The following is a 15,434-nucleotide window of genomic DNA, read 5'->3' on the forward strand; positions in this document are numbered from 1 at the left end:
AAATATCTGACACTGGTAAAAATACATTGATATGCTGAGTGTGGGAAATGTTTTACCTGCAAAAATCAGCTGATCAGACATGAAATATGCGACACTGGTTTGTCGGAGCACCCTGGGATGTCCGCTTACTGCCAGGGCACCCTGGGATGTCCGCTTACTGCCAGGGCACCCTGGGATGTCCGCTTATTGTCAGAGACATAAGATTTGCCCAAAAAATATCTGCGTTCCATTGTAAGTTTTCAAATGGGCAAACAATGATGTGGGCTATATATAAAAGCCCACTGTAATGCCCACTCTGTCCTTCTCCTCCAAGTCCAGTTCTGATCACACACTACAGAAAAAAAAGGAGGGCTCCAATAGGGTATTACCGTTTATTTTCACAATTCAGGCATCTAGTAAGTGCTTTTCATCTTTTTTTTTTTTTTATGAAGACAGTTCGCTTATCAATGCAACGGAATGGCGGAGATGTCCTGCACAGTTTGTCTGCCCGGTGCCGTGGCCTGCCGTTACCAGCTTCCGATGGTGGGTATGCTGGATCAAAGATGCCTCACGTCATATTTCAGTGTCCTTCCATCTTTGTCAGGTCCTTTGTCACTTTCCGGACGGACAAACGCCGCAGAACATCTTTTGCCATTGCGCATTGAAAGGCAAATTATCTGACATTTTCTAAGTACTTTAAATATATTTAAATATACTGTATATTTAACAAATAATGAATAAAAGGTAATGCCCTGTTGGAATCCTCCTCCACTTGTTTCTCCCAATTGTAAAGCTGAATACTCCCCTGGCGACGCAGGAAGATGGATCCCTGCCTTCCTTGTTGGTAATTGGATCTGGACCATGCCCCTCTTCACGCACGAATGTGGCCATACAGCGCCTGTGCGAGATTGACCAATCCTGAGCGATAAGGCACTCTTGCATGGGCTCCGTGCTACGGCACAGACAGGCCACATGCAGGAAGAGGAGTGCGGCTCTGATCAGCTGAAGAGTCCGCATGCGGCAACAGGGGACCAGAGGACAGTAAGGAAAGCTTCATTAGGATCCAGAGGCTTCCCACTTCTTAGTGCTTAAAGTGGATCCGAGGCAAACTTTTACGGATTTCATTTTTGTGCCCCCTACATATAGTTTCTGGGACTTTCTTCCCCCAAAAGCTTATTTTTATTATATGAAATACTATTTAAACTAATAAAACTACTAGAGCCCCGCCCCCAGTTCTTTCAGCGCCTCGGCGCTCCATGGGGCTGAGCTTTAGCGAGGAGGCACGTCACATACTTATTTGCATTTGCCTGCACCACTGTGCACCGATTGGGAGAGACGCACCGGGCTGCAGTGGAGGCAGGAAGCCGCTGTCAGGGGGCCATGAGCAGCGCACACTAGGATCCAGGCGGGCGGCCGATTCCCCTGTAACTGATTCAATTCCCCACCGCCAGCCACTACTCTGACCGCATAGCAAAGCTACCCGATGCGCAGTTATGACAGGACAGCGGGTCGCCTATTAGCACGCATACAGGAAGCCCTGTATGCATGCTGATAGGCGACCCGCTGTCCTGTCATAACGGCGCATCGGGTCGCTTTGCTATGCGGTCAGAGGTCAGAGTAGCGGCTGGTGGTGGGAGATTGAGCCAGTTACAGGGGAATCGGCCGCTCGCCTGGATCCTAGTGTGCACTGCTCATGGCTCCCTGACAGCGGGAGATTGCAACAGTAACGGTGAAGCGGCCACCGAAGTTAAGTATATCGTCGGCCCCTAGGGAAGAACTATACTAACCGTATACTGACCGGGGCAACAGTACTATCTTCACTGGGGCTACTCTGCTGTATATACTGCTAGTCGCCCCATGCACTGCAAAAAACACACGCGCCCCCCCCTATATACAGTGATTTCAGAGGGGGCGGAGAGGGGAGTGGCTGAGGGGGTGGAGATTTGCCTGTGTTGCTGATAACAAGCAAAACATGGCCGCTCTCATTGTATCACAGGAAGAAATAAATCCTATACGGTTGAAGCTGTTTGCAGCTAGATTTGCTGTGTAAAACATCTAAACTTTAGATAGGATATATAGACAAGTCACTTGCTATAGTAATTTTTAATTAAAGAGAACCAGAGATGAAGCACCCTCTTGTATTTTACCTTATAAATCAGTGGGAACACAGTAAACACCTAATCTGCTCTTTGTTTCAATGTTTAATCTGACTGTTATCACCTCTGATAAGAATTCCCGACTGAGCACTCAGTCTAGCTTTGCTACGGAAAGATTATAGCTGAGTCTGACTTCTCTGGTGTCTTTTCAAGCCCAAGCCTGCCCCCTTGTGGCTCTGCTATAATGACTCAGCTATAATTATTCCCTGCAAAGCCAGACTGAATGCGCAGTCCGGGATTCTTATCACAGCTGATAACAGACACTTTTAGCAGTGAGGATGAAACAGAGAGCATGGTGTTTTCTCTAATGTTCTTACTGATATATATGGTAAAATACACAATGGGTGCTTCGTCTCTGGTTCCCTTTAAGTAGGTTTTTATAATACATTTTGGCCTCAGGTTCTCTTTAAACATCATCATCAACATGTCCACCTGATGACCTCACCTTGTCATGACTGTAGGAAATCAGACCAGATAATATGTAGAAGGAAGGAGGCATGATGACGCAGGACACAAAGATAAGGAGAACAATGCTCTTGGTGAGCGCTCAGATAAGATGACCCGCCACTCCAGATCTAAAGCTGGGTCTACACAGAGCGATCCGGATCGACTCTTCCGCATCCCCGCTCGTCCGTCGGATTCGATACCCACTCATCCCCGCCGACGCCGCTCATCTTCCCCTCGATTCTCCGCTCGCGGGGAATTGGCTGCGGCGAGAGCGGACCTGTCGGATCTTATCAATGAAGCCGCTGATAAGACACATCGTGCCGTGTAGACCCGGCATAACAGTGACAACACTAGGGAGGATCGGTGGCTGAAATACACAAGCCAGATTCTTGGCATAGGCAGCCCCCACCGGCCAAATTAGGCGAGAACCATCTGGTGTGTGAATAAGGCTTTATGCTGACAACTGGTGGATGAAAATCTAATGTGTGCTAGCATAAAAGAAAGGGATTACACACTGCTTACAATCTCATATTCTATCGATAAATCATCCAAAATGCTTTAGAAGCTCATCTGTGGACAATGCGGTAAAGAGCTAAATGTAGGCGTTTTACATTGAATCGGTTGATGGAATAATACAGGCTTTACTCCTTTGACTGCAGTCATAACTTGGCAGACACTCGTCATGAGCTGCACTAGGGGTGACAGATCTGAGAATCAGATAGTATAGGAATGAAGAGTGAATGAAGTAGTGCAGTGAAGGCAACACAGAGGAAATGAACAGGTGGCAGGAGTGTGAAGTGATACTGAGCGCTCAATACAAGCATCTGAGAATGTCGCTCCTACGTACCCCTTATCAAAGAACGTAGTGTGCCCGACCTGGGAGAACTTTGTTCCGCTGCTTAGTATGTGGTTTGTGCTGCTGCTGTTCATGCTTCCTGGGATGCAAGACTTGCACAATGCCTGGTCCTTGGCAAAGTTCCTGCATGCAGCAAGCTTGGATTCTAAGGCCTGCAGAGGAGACAACAGAGCCAGTTAGAGGGAGTGACTGATCTCACACAACCTTACAGATGCCAAGCCTGATATAGCCGCATCATTTTATAAGACCTCATAGATCAGTCCATCCACAGCTTAATACCTTGCCATGCTTCCTGACAGAATGGCACCAAGTGTGAATATAGCGTGTGAAAAGTACCCAATTAGAAAATTCCTAAATGAACCGTGCCTTAGAGAGCTTATAAAAAAAAAAAACCTCACCTAGATCACTATTTAATTTTATCCAGAAATGCTGCCATGTTTTGCCAGGAACCCATCCTGAAAATTAGCCTTCTGACCTACCAGCAGGTTTACTTGTACCCTGTAAGCAGGAAGTTACTCCACCCATGCCTCACAGTGACGTAGCTCCCCACCCACCTTCCTCGTCAGGGCAGGTATGGGCGGAGCAACATTCTGTTTCCGGGGAACAGCTTAACTGCCTCCCTGCAGTCAGGTCAGAGGTTTATTTTCTAAATGGTCTTCTGGCAAAATTGGCATTCCAGGATGACTTAGGACAGCTTAAAGGACTTACGAGGTGAAAATCATAAAGAAGAAAAAGAAAAAAAAAAAAAAAAGAGAAATACCTATTGTTTTCTATCATCCTTAGGGAGCACACGAGACAGCCGGGAACAAAAACAGAGCTGGAGGAGGACTTAGAGCTGCACAGTCGCACTTGCGGCTATGAGAACTGTGCAGATGTGGCAGGACTTGGTGGCCATCTTAATTGAGGCAGCTGAGGACGACCCGAGGGATCGGGCCGGGACCCAGCCGCAGCCTAGGAATTACAATACAGACACAGCGGAATGAGATGAGGGGGGGGGGGGGGGCGCGGATCGAACACTTAATTCAGCGCAGGAGACTTGGGTGCAGCTGGCGCCGCCATAGGCCGTAATAGGTATTACGGATATAGCAGCGCACAGGTAGTAACTTCAGAAGACGGAGCTGAAGTTACTTTTAAGACAATAATTTGGCTTCCAGCAGTTGCTGAAAGCCGAATTATTTCATTCCCCACCATCCATGGCGGCCTGGAGGGGGAATAGTATTTAATACGGCCAGGAACTTGTGCAACAGCAGGATCAGCCATCTATCGGCTGTATCCTGCGCCCAAGTGTCCTTCGCAGATACCTCTCATACGCGCGCGGATTGCGTCCCCTAAGGATGATAAAAAACAATAGGTATTTAACTTTTTTATGATTATTGCCTTGTCCTGAAATGAGAGGTATATGGAAGCTGCCATATTTATTTCCTTTTAAACAATACCAGTTGCCTTGCTGATCTATGTGGCTGCAGTAGTGTCCAGAAACAAACATGCAACAAATCTTGTCAGATCTGACAATGTCAGAAACACCTGATCTGCCACATGCTTGTTCAGGGGCTATGGCTAAAAGTATTAGGAGGCAGGACAACCGGTATTGTTTAAAAGGAAATAACTTACTTTCTATATGTTTAAAGATGGGGAAGTTGACCCATATGTGAGCGAGGTTTAGTTTACAGTATAAATGCAAATGCTTGTCCATTATGCTGCTGTAAAAGGACACCCCCGATCACAACAGTGAATAAGGTCTGGAGAAAGGATCAGAAGTGCATTGCCATTGCAAAGCATTACGTGCATTTCACATTGTGTAAAATCATATGCGATTTTAACGCTGATCGGCAGCCGCAAGGTGGCTCCCCCAGGACTGCCTAACGCTGATTGGTGTCAAGTCCTGGGGGAGGAGATTAGCAGGGATTACATGCATATTCCTGGTTCAATTATGGAGCTCCACTCTGTAGAAAGCCTGCTAGCCCGTGATCGCGGCTAGCAGGCTGTTAGAAGGAAAAAAACGTTTTTCTTTATACAGCACTGCGATCCATCAGTGGCTAAGCCATATGACCGCACATGTAAACACTCCGAGGCATGATGTCACTTTCACAAGGTGAAGGGTTTCTCACTGAGTAGTTAACTTCACAGCCATATAAAAAGGACTACTACTGCTGCTGGCTGTAAATATAGATGTACACGAATTAAATGGTTTGTAAAAAAAAAAAAAAAGGTTGCATAAAGCTAGAGCTATTTGCAGAGAATATGCACAGCTGTTCTGACCGCTCCAATGATTGTTTATGACATTTTATTACAGCAGAAGCTGCTGTGTTTACCAGATTGAAAAAAAAAATTACGTCCATCAATTTGAACCCTTTGAGTCTCCCTGCCCATTAGAGTGCACTATACCCTGCATCAGCCTCACCTTACAGATCAGACTGTGACCCCTTCTCAAAGTCTCCCTTCTCACCTCTGAGGGCATTCATTTTTAGGGGATTCCACCTCCTGGCCACACAGTCCACATAGCCAAAAAACCACCAACCACTTTGGTACTGATCAGTACAGACCCATCCACAAATACCTTCCCATATAGCCACGCTGTATTCCAAGAGCCTCTGTGCTGCTACAGCACTGGTGCGAGTACTCTCCCCACCAACACCAGGCAAATCCTCCCCTCTCTAACCTTACCCTCAACGCGCGAGGATACATTGCCATGTGAAAAGCAGGCCACTGTGGTGATACCTAATATTAGTACAGTGTATTGATGGTCAAGGAGATGCAAATCATTTCCAGTTGATGCGGGACTATGCCAATTTTGCATGCAAATGTATGCAGCTAGAAAATGAACCAACTGGATTTTACCTCAGCAGGATTTGATTGGTTCATGTTCAAGCTGCATAAATTTACACAATGCTGCATCACCTCGAAATTTGCATCTCATTGACCATCCCTAGCACAGTGTTCCTTATTAACCCTTTAGCAGCCCCATGTGAGTTATTTTGTGTACTAAAGCTTGGGACAGGGCTGCTGCAACCGGCTATATATGGGTTGCCTCCCCCAGCAAAGCAGCAAAGGGAGCACAATATTAACCTAAACTACAAGCAGGTTTGGCTCTCGTCTCCAACCACCGAGTGGCGCTGTAATGTTGACATCATCCTTTACATCCAGATCACGATATGATGTGATCGGTACCCGAAGGAGGCTTTCAGTGTTACAGCGCCACTCGGTGGTGGAAGAGGAGAGCTGATCCTGAATCCAGATCAAGTAAATATCATGTGCCGCTCTGCATTACGCTGTGGGAGTCTCAAACCAATGTGGCGCTGCAACGCACGTAATAATAATAATAATAATTAAAAAAAAAAAAACAGCAGTGTAAGGGTTAAAGGATTTGTATATTAGTCTAGTTCTCCCAATTCAGGGAGGCCCTGCCCAAAATGAGTATAGAGTTTTAACCTCCCTGGCGGTCTATTAAAACCGCCAGGGGGCAGCGCAGCGCTTAACATTTTTTTTCTTAAATCATTTAGCTAGCCTAGCGCTAGCTACATGATAACTGCTGTGCAGCGGCATCCCCCCGCCCCTTCTGATCACCTTCGGCGATCAGAGCAAACAGGATGTCACGTTCAGAACGGGATTTCCTGTTTGGCTTCCCCCGTCGCCATGGCGACGATCGGGATGACATCATCCACGTCATGGCGTCGGAGGGAGTCCCGATCCACCCCTCAGCGCTGCCTGGCACTGACTGGCCAGGCTGCGCAAGGTATGCGATCATATAGTACACGCAGCTAGCAAAGTGCTAGCTGCGTGGAACAAAAAAAGATTTGTACAAATTGGCCAAACAGGGCCTGAGAAATCCTCTGCGGCGGCTTAGCGCAGCTCAGCACAGGCTTACCGCCAGGGAGGTTAAATAAAGGTGGTCCAACCTAGAACTACCATAGAATTGATAATAGAGACCCTGATCAGTAGGAGTATATAGTGTAGCTATTAAAGTTCATCTGTAACAGGAAAAAAAACAAACAAAAAACAGCCCATATGGGGTACTTACCTCGAGAAGGGGAAGCCTTAGGATCCTAATGAGACTTTCCCCATCCTCTGTAGCCCTGGGGATCCAGTGCTGGCTCCCCCAAAAATGAGCTCGACAAGCACTACGCAGGCACAGCAGCACACGGCAATATTTACCATCAGGGCTCCAGCGCAGCGCAGTAGAGGCTCTCTGTTTGGGCTCTGGCAGAAAAAGCCGAACCCGATCGGGTCTGCTCTACTGTGCAGGCAAAGAAAGGCAACTCACACCTGTGCAGTAGAGCAGGCCTGATGGGGCTTGGCTATTTCTCCTGGAACCCAATCAGAAAGCTTCCACTGCCCCTGCACTGGAAGCCAAAAAGGTAAAAATATTGCTGCGCATGGAGTTCGGGGGCATTCTGTGCTGGATCAGGCAGAAAAGGACTGAGGGGTAAGCATCATAAGAATCCAGAGGGTTTCCCTTCCCGAGGTAAGTACTCCATTTTTTTTTCAACCAATAGTACCATACAATGAATTTAACAAGACATAGACAGGGCTCAGCAACCAATACAATGCAACGTACTAACCAAGACATGGACAGGGCTCAGCAACTAATATCACGCAATGTACTGGCCAAGACATGGACAGGACTCAACAACCAAAAGTATAATGCAACATACTAACCAAGACAGGGACAGGGCTCATCAACCAGTAGTTACACACAATGCACTAACCTAGACATGACTCAGCAACCAATAGTACCACACACCGTACTAACCAAGATTATGGACAGGACTCAGCAACCAATAGCACAAAAGCAATGTACTAACCAAGACATTGACAGGACTCAGAAACCAATAGTACCACACAAGGTAGTAACCAAGACATAGGAAGGGCTCCACAACCAATAGTACCACACAACATTTTACACCAGTTTAATACAGTGAGCGGCATTTGGTCTGAGCACTGACAAGCTGACCACCCAACCCTTCAACCTCTGCAGCAATGCTGCCAGCACTCATATGTTTATTTGCAAAAGACAAACTCTGGATTTGACATTGAGGACATGCACGCAACTACTTACGTCAACCATGTCGGGGCCTGTTCTAAGTGGAACTTTTCTTCTTAAACTGCTGTATGGTGTTGGCCAGAGAAAGCGCAAAAGCTGCCCATGCCCAGCGTACTCAAAATGCAGGAAGTAACTGACGTCACTTCTGCATTTGCAGTAAACTAGACGCGAGTAGCGTGTACCTCTCTGGCTTGGCTGTTGCCCAGGATTCTGAGGTCTATTACTATGAGTGAAAGAGTGGGGCTCAGGCAGCAGCGGTGGGGACTGAAGCACAGCGATCAGTGGTGGTGGTGGGCACAGCGCGCGTGTCCTCAGAGACCACATGCTGCCTCAGGCACCTGTGCCATGGGTTCGCCATCACTGCTATAGGCACTAGTGTATAGTCTTATCAGGATAGGAGGGGGCCCTCCATAAACTGTTCCCACAACGTTGGGAGCAGGAAAGTGTCCGAGTAGCTAAGATAAAAGGCCATGTCTGGCGAACTGCAAGGCAAACTTGCAGGCACACCAAATTTGCTGTGCACTCTCTGGGTGCCCCGAGGGCTCTGCACAGCAATTTTGGGCCCACTGGCACCAACAGAATGGAAGTTGCTTAAAGTGCCCTGCCCACCCAAAAATGGACATCGGTGCCCAATGCTGAACTCTGGGGGCCAGGGGCCCCAAGCTTGGCATGCAGGTGGTCCCCTACCTGGTGAAGACACATGCCATGTTTGGGGCCCCTGGCCCTAAGTATGCCTGAAGCTGTTTTGGGTTATTTTGAAAAAAGTATACAGTTTCGGGTCTTATTTTGAACCCAATATCTCCGGCTCTGGAGGAGTCAGAAACACCAAATTTGGAGTGCATGTAGAACATGCTTTGATCTAGGCACTGGCATTAAAAGCTAAGCTCTGAGCCCTGGGGTTCAAGACCAACAAATGCCCAAACTTGGACAATCCAAAACAAACAATTTTCTTTAAATTTTTTAGGCTGCAGTATCTCCAATTATGGGGGGCTGCCGTGACCCCACCTGTACGCATGTGTAGCCCCCAAAGTTTAATAACTAAATATAAATATGGCCTCCCAAAGAGGGGGCACCCAGGCACAAAATTCAATAAAATGTGGGGGCATATCTCCAGCTCTGGGGGTGCCAGTGACCCCAAATTTGGAGTGCAAGAAGGTGAATATGCCTTCTACATACATGCCAAATGTCAACAGCCTGGAATGTTCCTAACAGAAAAGGCCCCTAACCCATAATTCCTTTTTTGGGGTGCGGTATCTTTAGTTCTTGGGGGCTAGCATCACCCCGATTATGCCCACGTGTAGCCTTGATCCTCTGCTACACACACCTGAAATTTGGGGTCTCTGGGGTGAAGGGCCCCAGAGATACAGTCTCCCAAAGATGTGGAACCTGGACCAGAGAACGTGCTCCATTATTTATGTATTGTATTTATAAAACGCCAACATATTACACAGCGCTGGACATTAGTTTAGGTTACAGACAATATTCAGGGGTGACATACAGCAATGACAATACAGGAATGCAAGAAAAACCAGATCACGCAGCACAGTATGAGTACAAGGTAATGCTTAGTCACTGGATGGGAGCATGGGGAAAGGCAAGTGGAGTTCACTCAAATGCATAGCATGGGTGGGGTGCAAAGTAATGGAGGTGCATGATCAGGTAGGACACAAAAGGAGGAGGACCCTGCCCAAAGGTTTACAATCTAGAGGGAGAGGTAGGGACACAGAAGGTAGGGGACTAGAGGGGACTAGAGTTCAGCACTATTGAGGGGTGGTAGGCCAGAGTGAAAAGGTGAGTTTTGAAAGTCTTCTTGAAGATGTTGAAGTAGGGGCTGCCCGAATGGGTGGAGGTAGGAAGTTCCATGGTGTTGGAGCAGCTCATGAGAAGTGCTGGAGGCCTGCATGGGACTGGGTGATGCTGGGGGCGGCCAGGCAAAGTTCATTAAAGAAGCGGAGCGAGCAATTAGGTGTGTACCTCTGAGTAAGATCGGAAATCTAGGTTGGACAGGTTTTGTGGACAGATTTGTAGGTCAGACACAGTATCTTGAATCTGATTCTGGACTGGATAGGAAGCCAGTGGAGGGATTCACAGAGGAGAGCAACCGTGGTGGAGCGATGGGAGGAGTGGATAATTCTGGCTGCCCCATTCATGATGGACTGCAGCGGGCAATTCGGGTCATAGGGAGACCAGACAGAAGGGCATTGCAGTAGTCAAGGCGGGAAATTATGAGGGCATGGATGAGGAGTTTGGTGGTGGCAGAAGTCAGGAAAGGGTGGATCTTGCACTCTCCTTCACTCCCCACATCCAAAAACTCACAGAGTCCAGGGTGACACCCAGACAGCAGGCTTGAGAGGTAGGGTGAATGGTAGTACGGCTAACAGTGACATGCACATCTGGGAGGTTCAGCGATGGCCGGGGTGGGAAGATCATAAATTCCATTTTGTCCAGATTTAGTTTAAGGAACTTAACAGACATCCAGGAGGAGACCTTGTCCATGGTAGTGGTGGATAGGTCAGGGGTGTGGAGGTAGATCTGGGTGTCATCTGCATACAGATAATAGTTAAAACCCATGTAGGAGATAACCTTGCCAACGGAAGAGGTGTATAGGGAGAACAGTAGGGGGTCTAAGGACCGAGCCTTGGGCGACTCCCACCGAGAGGTGGTTGGGGGTGGATGATAAATCATTGAAGGAGGTCGTGAAGGAGCGGTTGGACAGGTAGGATGAGAGCAAGGCCAGGGTGAGGTCATTAATGCCCATGGACTGGAGAGACTGGAAAAGTAGGGGATGGTCTGGGGGTGTGACTGATGTGAAGCCCCCATAGGAGAGAGCAGCCTCTGCGACAGAGTCAGATGGGGTGAGCCATGTCTCAGTGGGGGTGAGTGTTTGACAGTGATCCACGACCTCTTTCTCTCCAAGTTTATTGTGGACGGATCTGGTATTCCAGAGACCACAGGGTAGGGGGAGCATGTGTTTGTGGGTGGGATGGATGGAAATAAGGTTGGGGCGAGGATGGATGTTGACGTTATTTGTGGACAGAGGGCTGTGAAGTGTGTGAAGCAAGTGAGCAGGGGATGTTTGCCTGGCAGCAGGTTTTGAACCGGGGGTTAGGCGATATATCACCAGCTGCAAGTAAGAGCAGGAGGGAGAGAGTACGCAAATGTGAATGAGATTTAAATGTTTGGAAGTTTTTTGAGCTGCGGGGGGGAGCGAGAGATTTAAAGAGAGCTAACCGGTCATGAGAAGCTGAGCAAGGCAAGGAAAGCAGAACAGGGGAAAGGAGTATGGAGTGTGGTGCATGTAGCAATACAGCTTGTAGATGTTTGCAGACAGACAGAACATATGAAAAAGTGCAGTAAACATGGTAAATGTGTATGATTATAACGAGAAAATTTCCAACTACTAAGCAGTTTATATGGGTATAGAGATGGCCCGAACGGTTTGCGGCGAACTTCCGGGGTTCGCGATCGCGGAGAACCGCGAACTTTTCTGGAAGTTCGGTTCGCCCCCATAATGCACCATTAGGGTCTACTTTGACCCTCTACATCACAGTCAGTAGGCACATTGTAGCCAATCAGGCTACACACACTCCTGGAGCCACTCCCCCTTCTAAAAGGTAGGCACCATCCGCCATTACACTCACTCGTGTTCCTGCAGTAATTAGAGAAGGGACAGCTGCTGAAGACTCTCATAGGGAAAGATTAGTTAGGCTCTTTTAGGCTTGTTAGCTTGCTCCTTGCCGATTTCTTATTGCTAAAATAGCACCCCACAACAGCTCTTTTGAGAGCTAATCTTGTTCTTGTGAGCTATTTTTTTTTTTGTGTCCCACTGACACTTGTGTTGCATAGACAGCCTTGCTAATTCATACTGTGTGTGTGCCACTGCCAGCCAGGCCCAGCACATTCAGTGACTACCTGTGTGTGTTAGACAGGTGCACACATTGTAATACTCTCTACTGCATATACCTACCTGTTGTGTTCAGTGAACCCACATACCTTTGTGAGTGCACGCAGTGTGATATACACCTACCTACGTGACTGCACGCAGTGTGATATACCACTCCGTGCATACCTGTTAACTGCACATTGTATTAGTCAAGTAAGTGCATACCTTTCACTTCATCCCCCCAGATATGGACAAAACAGGTAGAGGAAGAGGTAGAGGCAGACCTAGAGGAAGGCCACCCGGCAGGTCTGTGCGAGGTCATGTTGATGCGATTTCATGCGGCCCCGGCCCAAAGTACAGTGCTCAGAAGAAGGCACGTGCCATCAACTCCCAAGATTGTCAGGACGTGGTTGACCATTTAACACAAAACACCTCATCTTCCGCAACCACCAGCGCTACTACAAGCACCACATCCGCTGCATTTGACACTTCGCAGGAGTTATTTGGTGGTGAAATCACTGATTCACAGCCACTACTGCAACAACAAGATGAAGGCGCTAAGCAAGTTACACCACCTCATATGTGTGAGTTAGGTGACAGTATGGACGAAATGTGTGAGGAGGAGGAGGATGATGATGAAGTACCTGCTGTTGGTGCAGTTTTAGAGGTATCAGGCAAGCGAAGCTGGGCAGGATGATTATGATGATACGGATCCCACATGGGTTCCTAAGAGGCTTGACCTGTGGCCAGAGCTGGCCCAATTTGCCATCCAACTTTTGTCTTGCCCTGCCTCAAGTGTCCTGTCAGAAAGGACCTTCAGCACAGCTGGAGCCATTGTCACTGAGAAGAGAAGTCGCCTAAGTCACAAAAGTGTTCAGTACCTGACCTTTATCAAAATGAATGAGGCATGGATCCCGGAAGACTAAGTCAGTCCCCACACATAGCATCTCTGCCAGCAGGCCGCTTGCCTTCTCCGCCACCACCAACAGGGTCCAGGACTCCGGCGGATTCCTGAATTTTTAAGGCCGCTGCTAATTTTTCTGATGCGTGTACATGCCTGCCTAATTTTTCTGGCTGCACTGCAGCTGCAACAACAAAACAAAAAGGCATGTACATGTGTCCATTCCCCTTCGTGATCATTACCTTGCCGCGGTGAAGGGGCTTGCGTATCACAATGAAGCAATGACCGCAGGCTATATGAGTGTCTCGGGGGTGGCACACCAAAGATAAGGTCGTTGCTTCATTGTGGGCACACCAAATTTGATCAGCTGGACAGTCACTGTTCTGTCATTCAGCTACCTCAGCCCGATGACCATATGGGCTTGAAAACTGCCACAGCCTGCACTCTCGCCATGGTGCGCATCAGTCTAGCATGGTCGTAACTACGCAAACAGCTGTTTGCGGTGCGTTACACAGTGAGTTTGGTGTGTCAGTGTGAAGCAGTACTCGAATTACACTCCGATTGATGTATACACATGCAAGATGTTTGAGAGCACTTTAGGCCTGCAATTTAGCATTCAATGTGATTTCTGCCCTTAAAACAATGCTTTGCGTCAAATCCAGATTTTTCCCCGGGACTTTTGGCGTGTATCCCACTTTGCCATGCCTCCCTCCAGGTGTTAGACCCCTTGAAACATCTTTTCCATCACTTTTGTGGCCATCATAATTTTTTCTAGTTTTCAAAGTTTGCTTCCCCATTGAAGTCTATTGTGGTTCGCGAAAGTTCGAACGAACCGAACTTTCGCAGGAGGTTCGCGAACCGAAAAGTGGAGGTTCAGGCCATCTCTATATGGGTATGCAGGTAGTGCAAGCAAACCTGTGTAAATAAAGAAGCAGATTCTACTTGGCCGTGCAACATAGAACAATCAGCTGCAATGACTCTTGGAACTTCTGATGGGTTGAGGACTTCGATGGTACCTCAAAGCTAATTTACTGCAAGATTCACATGCAGCCATCTCTAGTAATTATAGAGATTTGACCGCAAAAGGAAAACACCCAATGATCACAAAATGTGTTGAGCTGTTGACTGCCTTTACACACAAGTAAACTTAAATGCCACCCTGTTTTTAATTCAAAGTTTTTTTATATTTTAATTGGCAGTGGCTGGATAGTGTAATGGTTAAGGGCTCTGCCTCTGACACTGGGTTCAAATCTCAGCTCTGCCTGTTCAGTAAGCCAGCACCTATTTCAGTAAGGAGTTTCTTGGGCAAGGCTCCTTAACCACTTCCCGACCGCCGTATTGACAATTGGCGGCCGGGAAGTGGACCCCGCAAGGACCGCCGTATTGACAAATGGCGGCGGTCCTTGTAGGGGCATGGGCGGAGCGATCGCGTCATCCGTGACGCGGTCCTCCGCCGGCGCCTGTCTCCGCTCACCTGCCGCAACATCCCGCCGGCCATACGGAAGCGCCGGCGGGATGTTAACCCGACGATCGCCGCATACAAAGTGTATAATACACTTTGTAATGTTTACAAAGTGTATTATACAGGCTGCCTCCTGCCCTGGTGGTCCCAGTGTCCGAGGGACCACCAGGGCAGGCTGCAGCCACCCTAGTCTGCACCAAGCACACTGATTTCCCCCCCCCTGCCCCCTGATCGCCCACAGCACCCCTCAGACCCTCCCCCCCCGCCCACCCCCAAGACCACTGTTTGCACCCAATCACCCATCAATCACTCCCTGTCACTATCTGTCAACGCTATTTTTTTTTATCCCCCCCCCCTGCCCCCGGCTCCCTCCTGATCACCCCCCCACCCCTCAGATTCTCCCCAGACCCCCCCCCACCCATATACTGTATGCATCTTTCCCCCTGATCACCTGTCAATCACCCATCAATCAGCCCCTAACCTGCCCCTTGCGGGCAATCTGATCACCCACCCACACCAATAGATCGCCCGCAGATCCGACATCAGATCACCTCCCAAGTGCAGTGCTTACATCTGTTCTCTCCTCCAAACACCCACTAATTACCCATCAATCACCCCGTCACTGCTACCCATCAGATTAGACCCCTATCTGCCCCTAGGGCATTCAATCACCCGCCCATACCCTCAGAACGCCCTCAGACCCCAGCCC

The 15,434-nt window shown here is 48.3% G+C and overlaps 1 protein-coding gene across 2 annotated transcripts in view; it reads right to left on the reverse strand.

The window, feature by feature from the left end:
* The window catches only part of LOC137533986 (nuclear distribution protein nudE-like 1-B), a 115,421-nt gene that overhangs the window by 2,818 nt on the left and 97,169 nt on the right, over positions 1 to 15,434 (reverse strand). For both annotated transcript variants that reach the window (XM_068255313.1, XM_068255312.1), the window contains exon 6: positions 3,430 to 3,590. In XM_068255313.1, the coding sequence (XP_068111414.1) occupies positions 3,430 to 3,590 (161 nt within the window). The remainder of the gene's footprint in view (positions 1 to 3,429; positions 3,591 to 15,434) is intronic.

This window comes from Hyperolius riggenbachi, chromosome 10, assembly GCF_040937935.1.
Source record: "Hyperolius riggenbachi isolate aHypRig1 chromosome 10, aHypRig1.pri, whole genome shotgun sequence".
Classification (NCBI taxonomy): Eukaryota; Metazoa; Chordata; class Amphibia; order Anura; family Hyperoliidae; genus Hyperolius; species Hyperolius riggenbachi.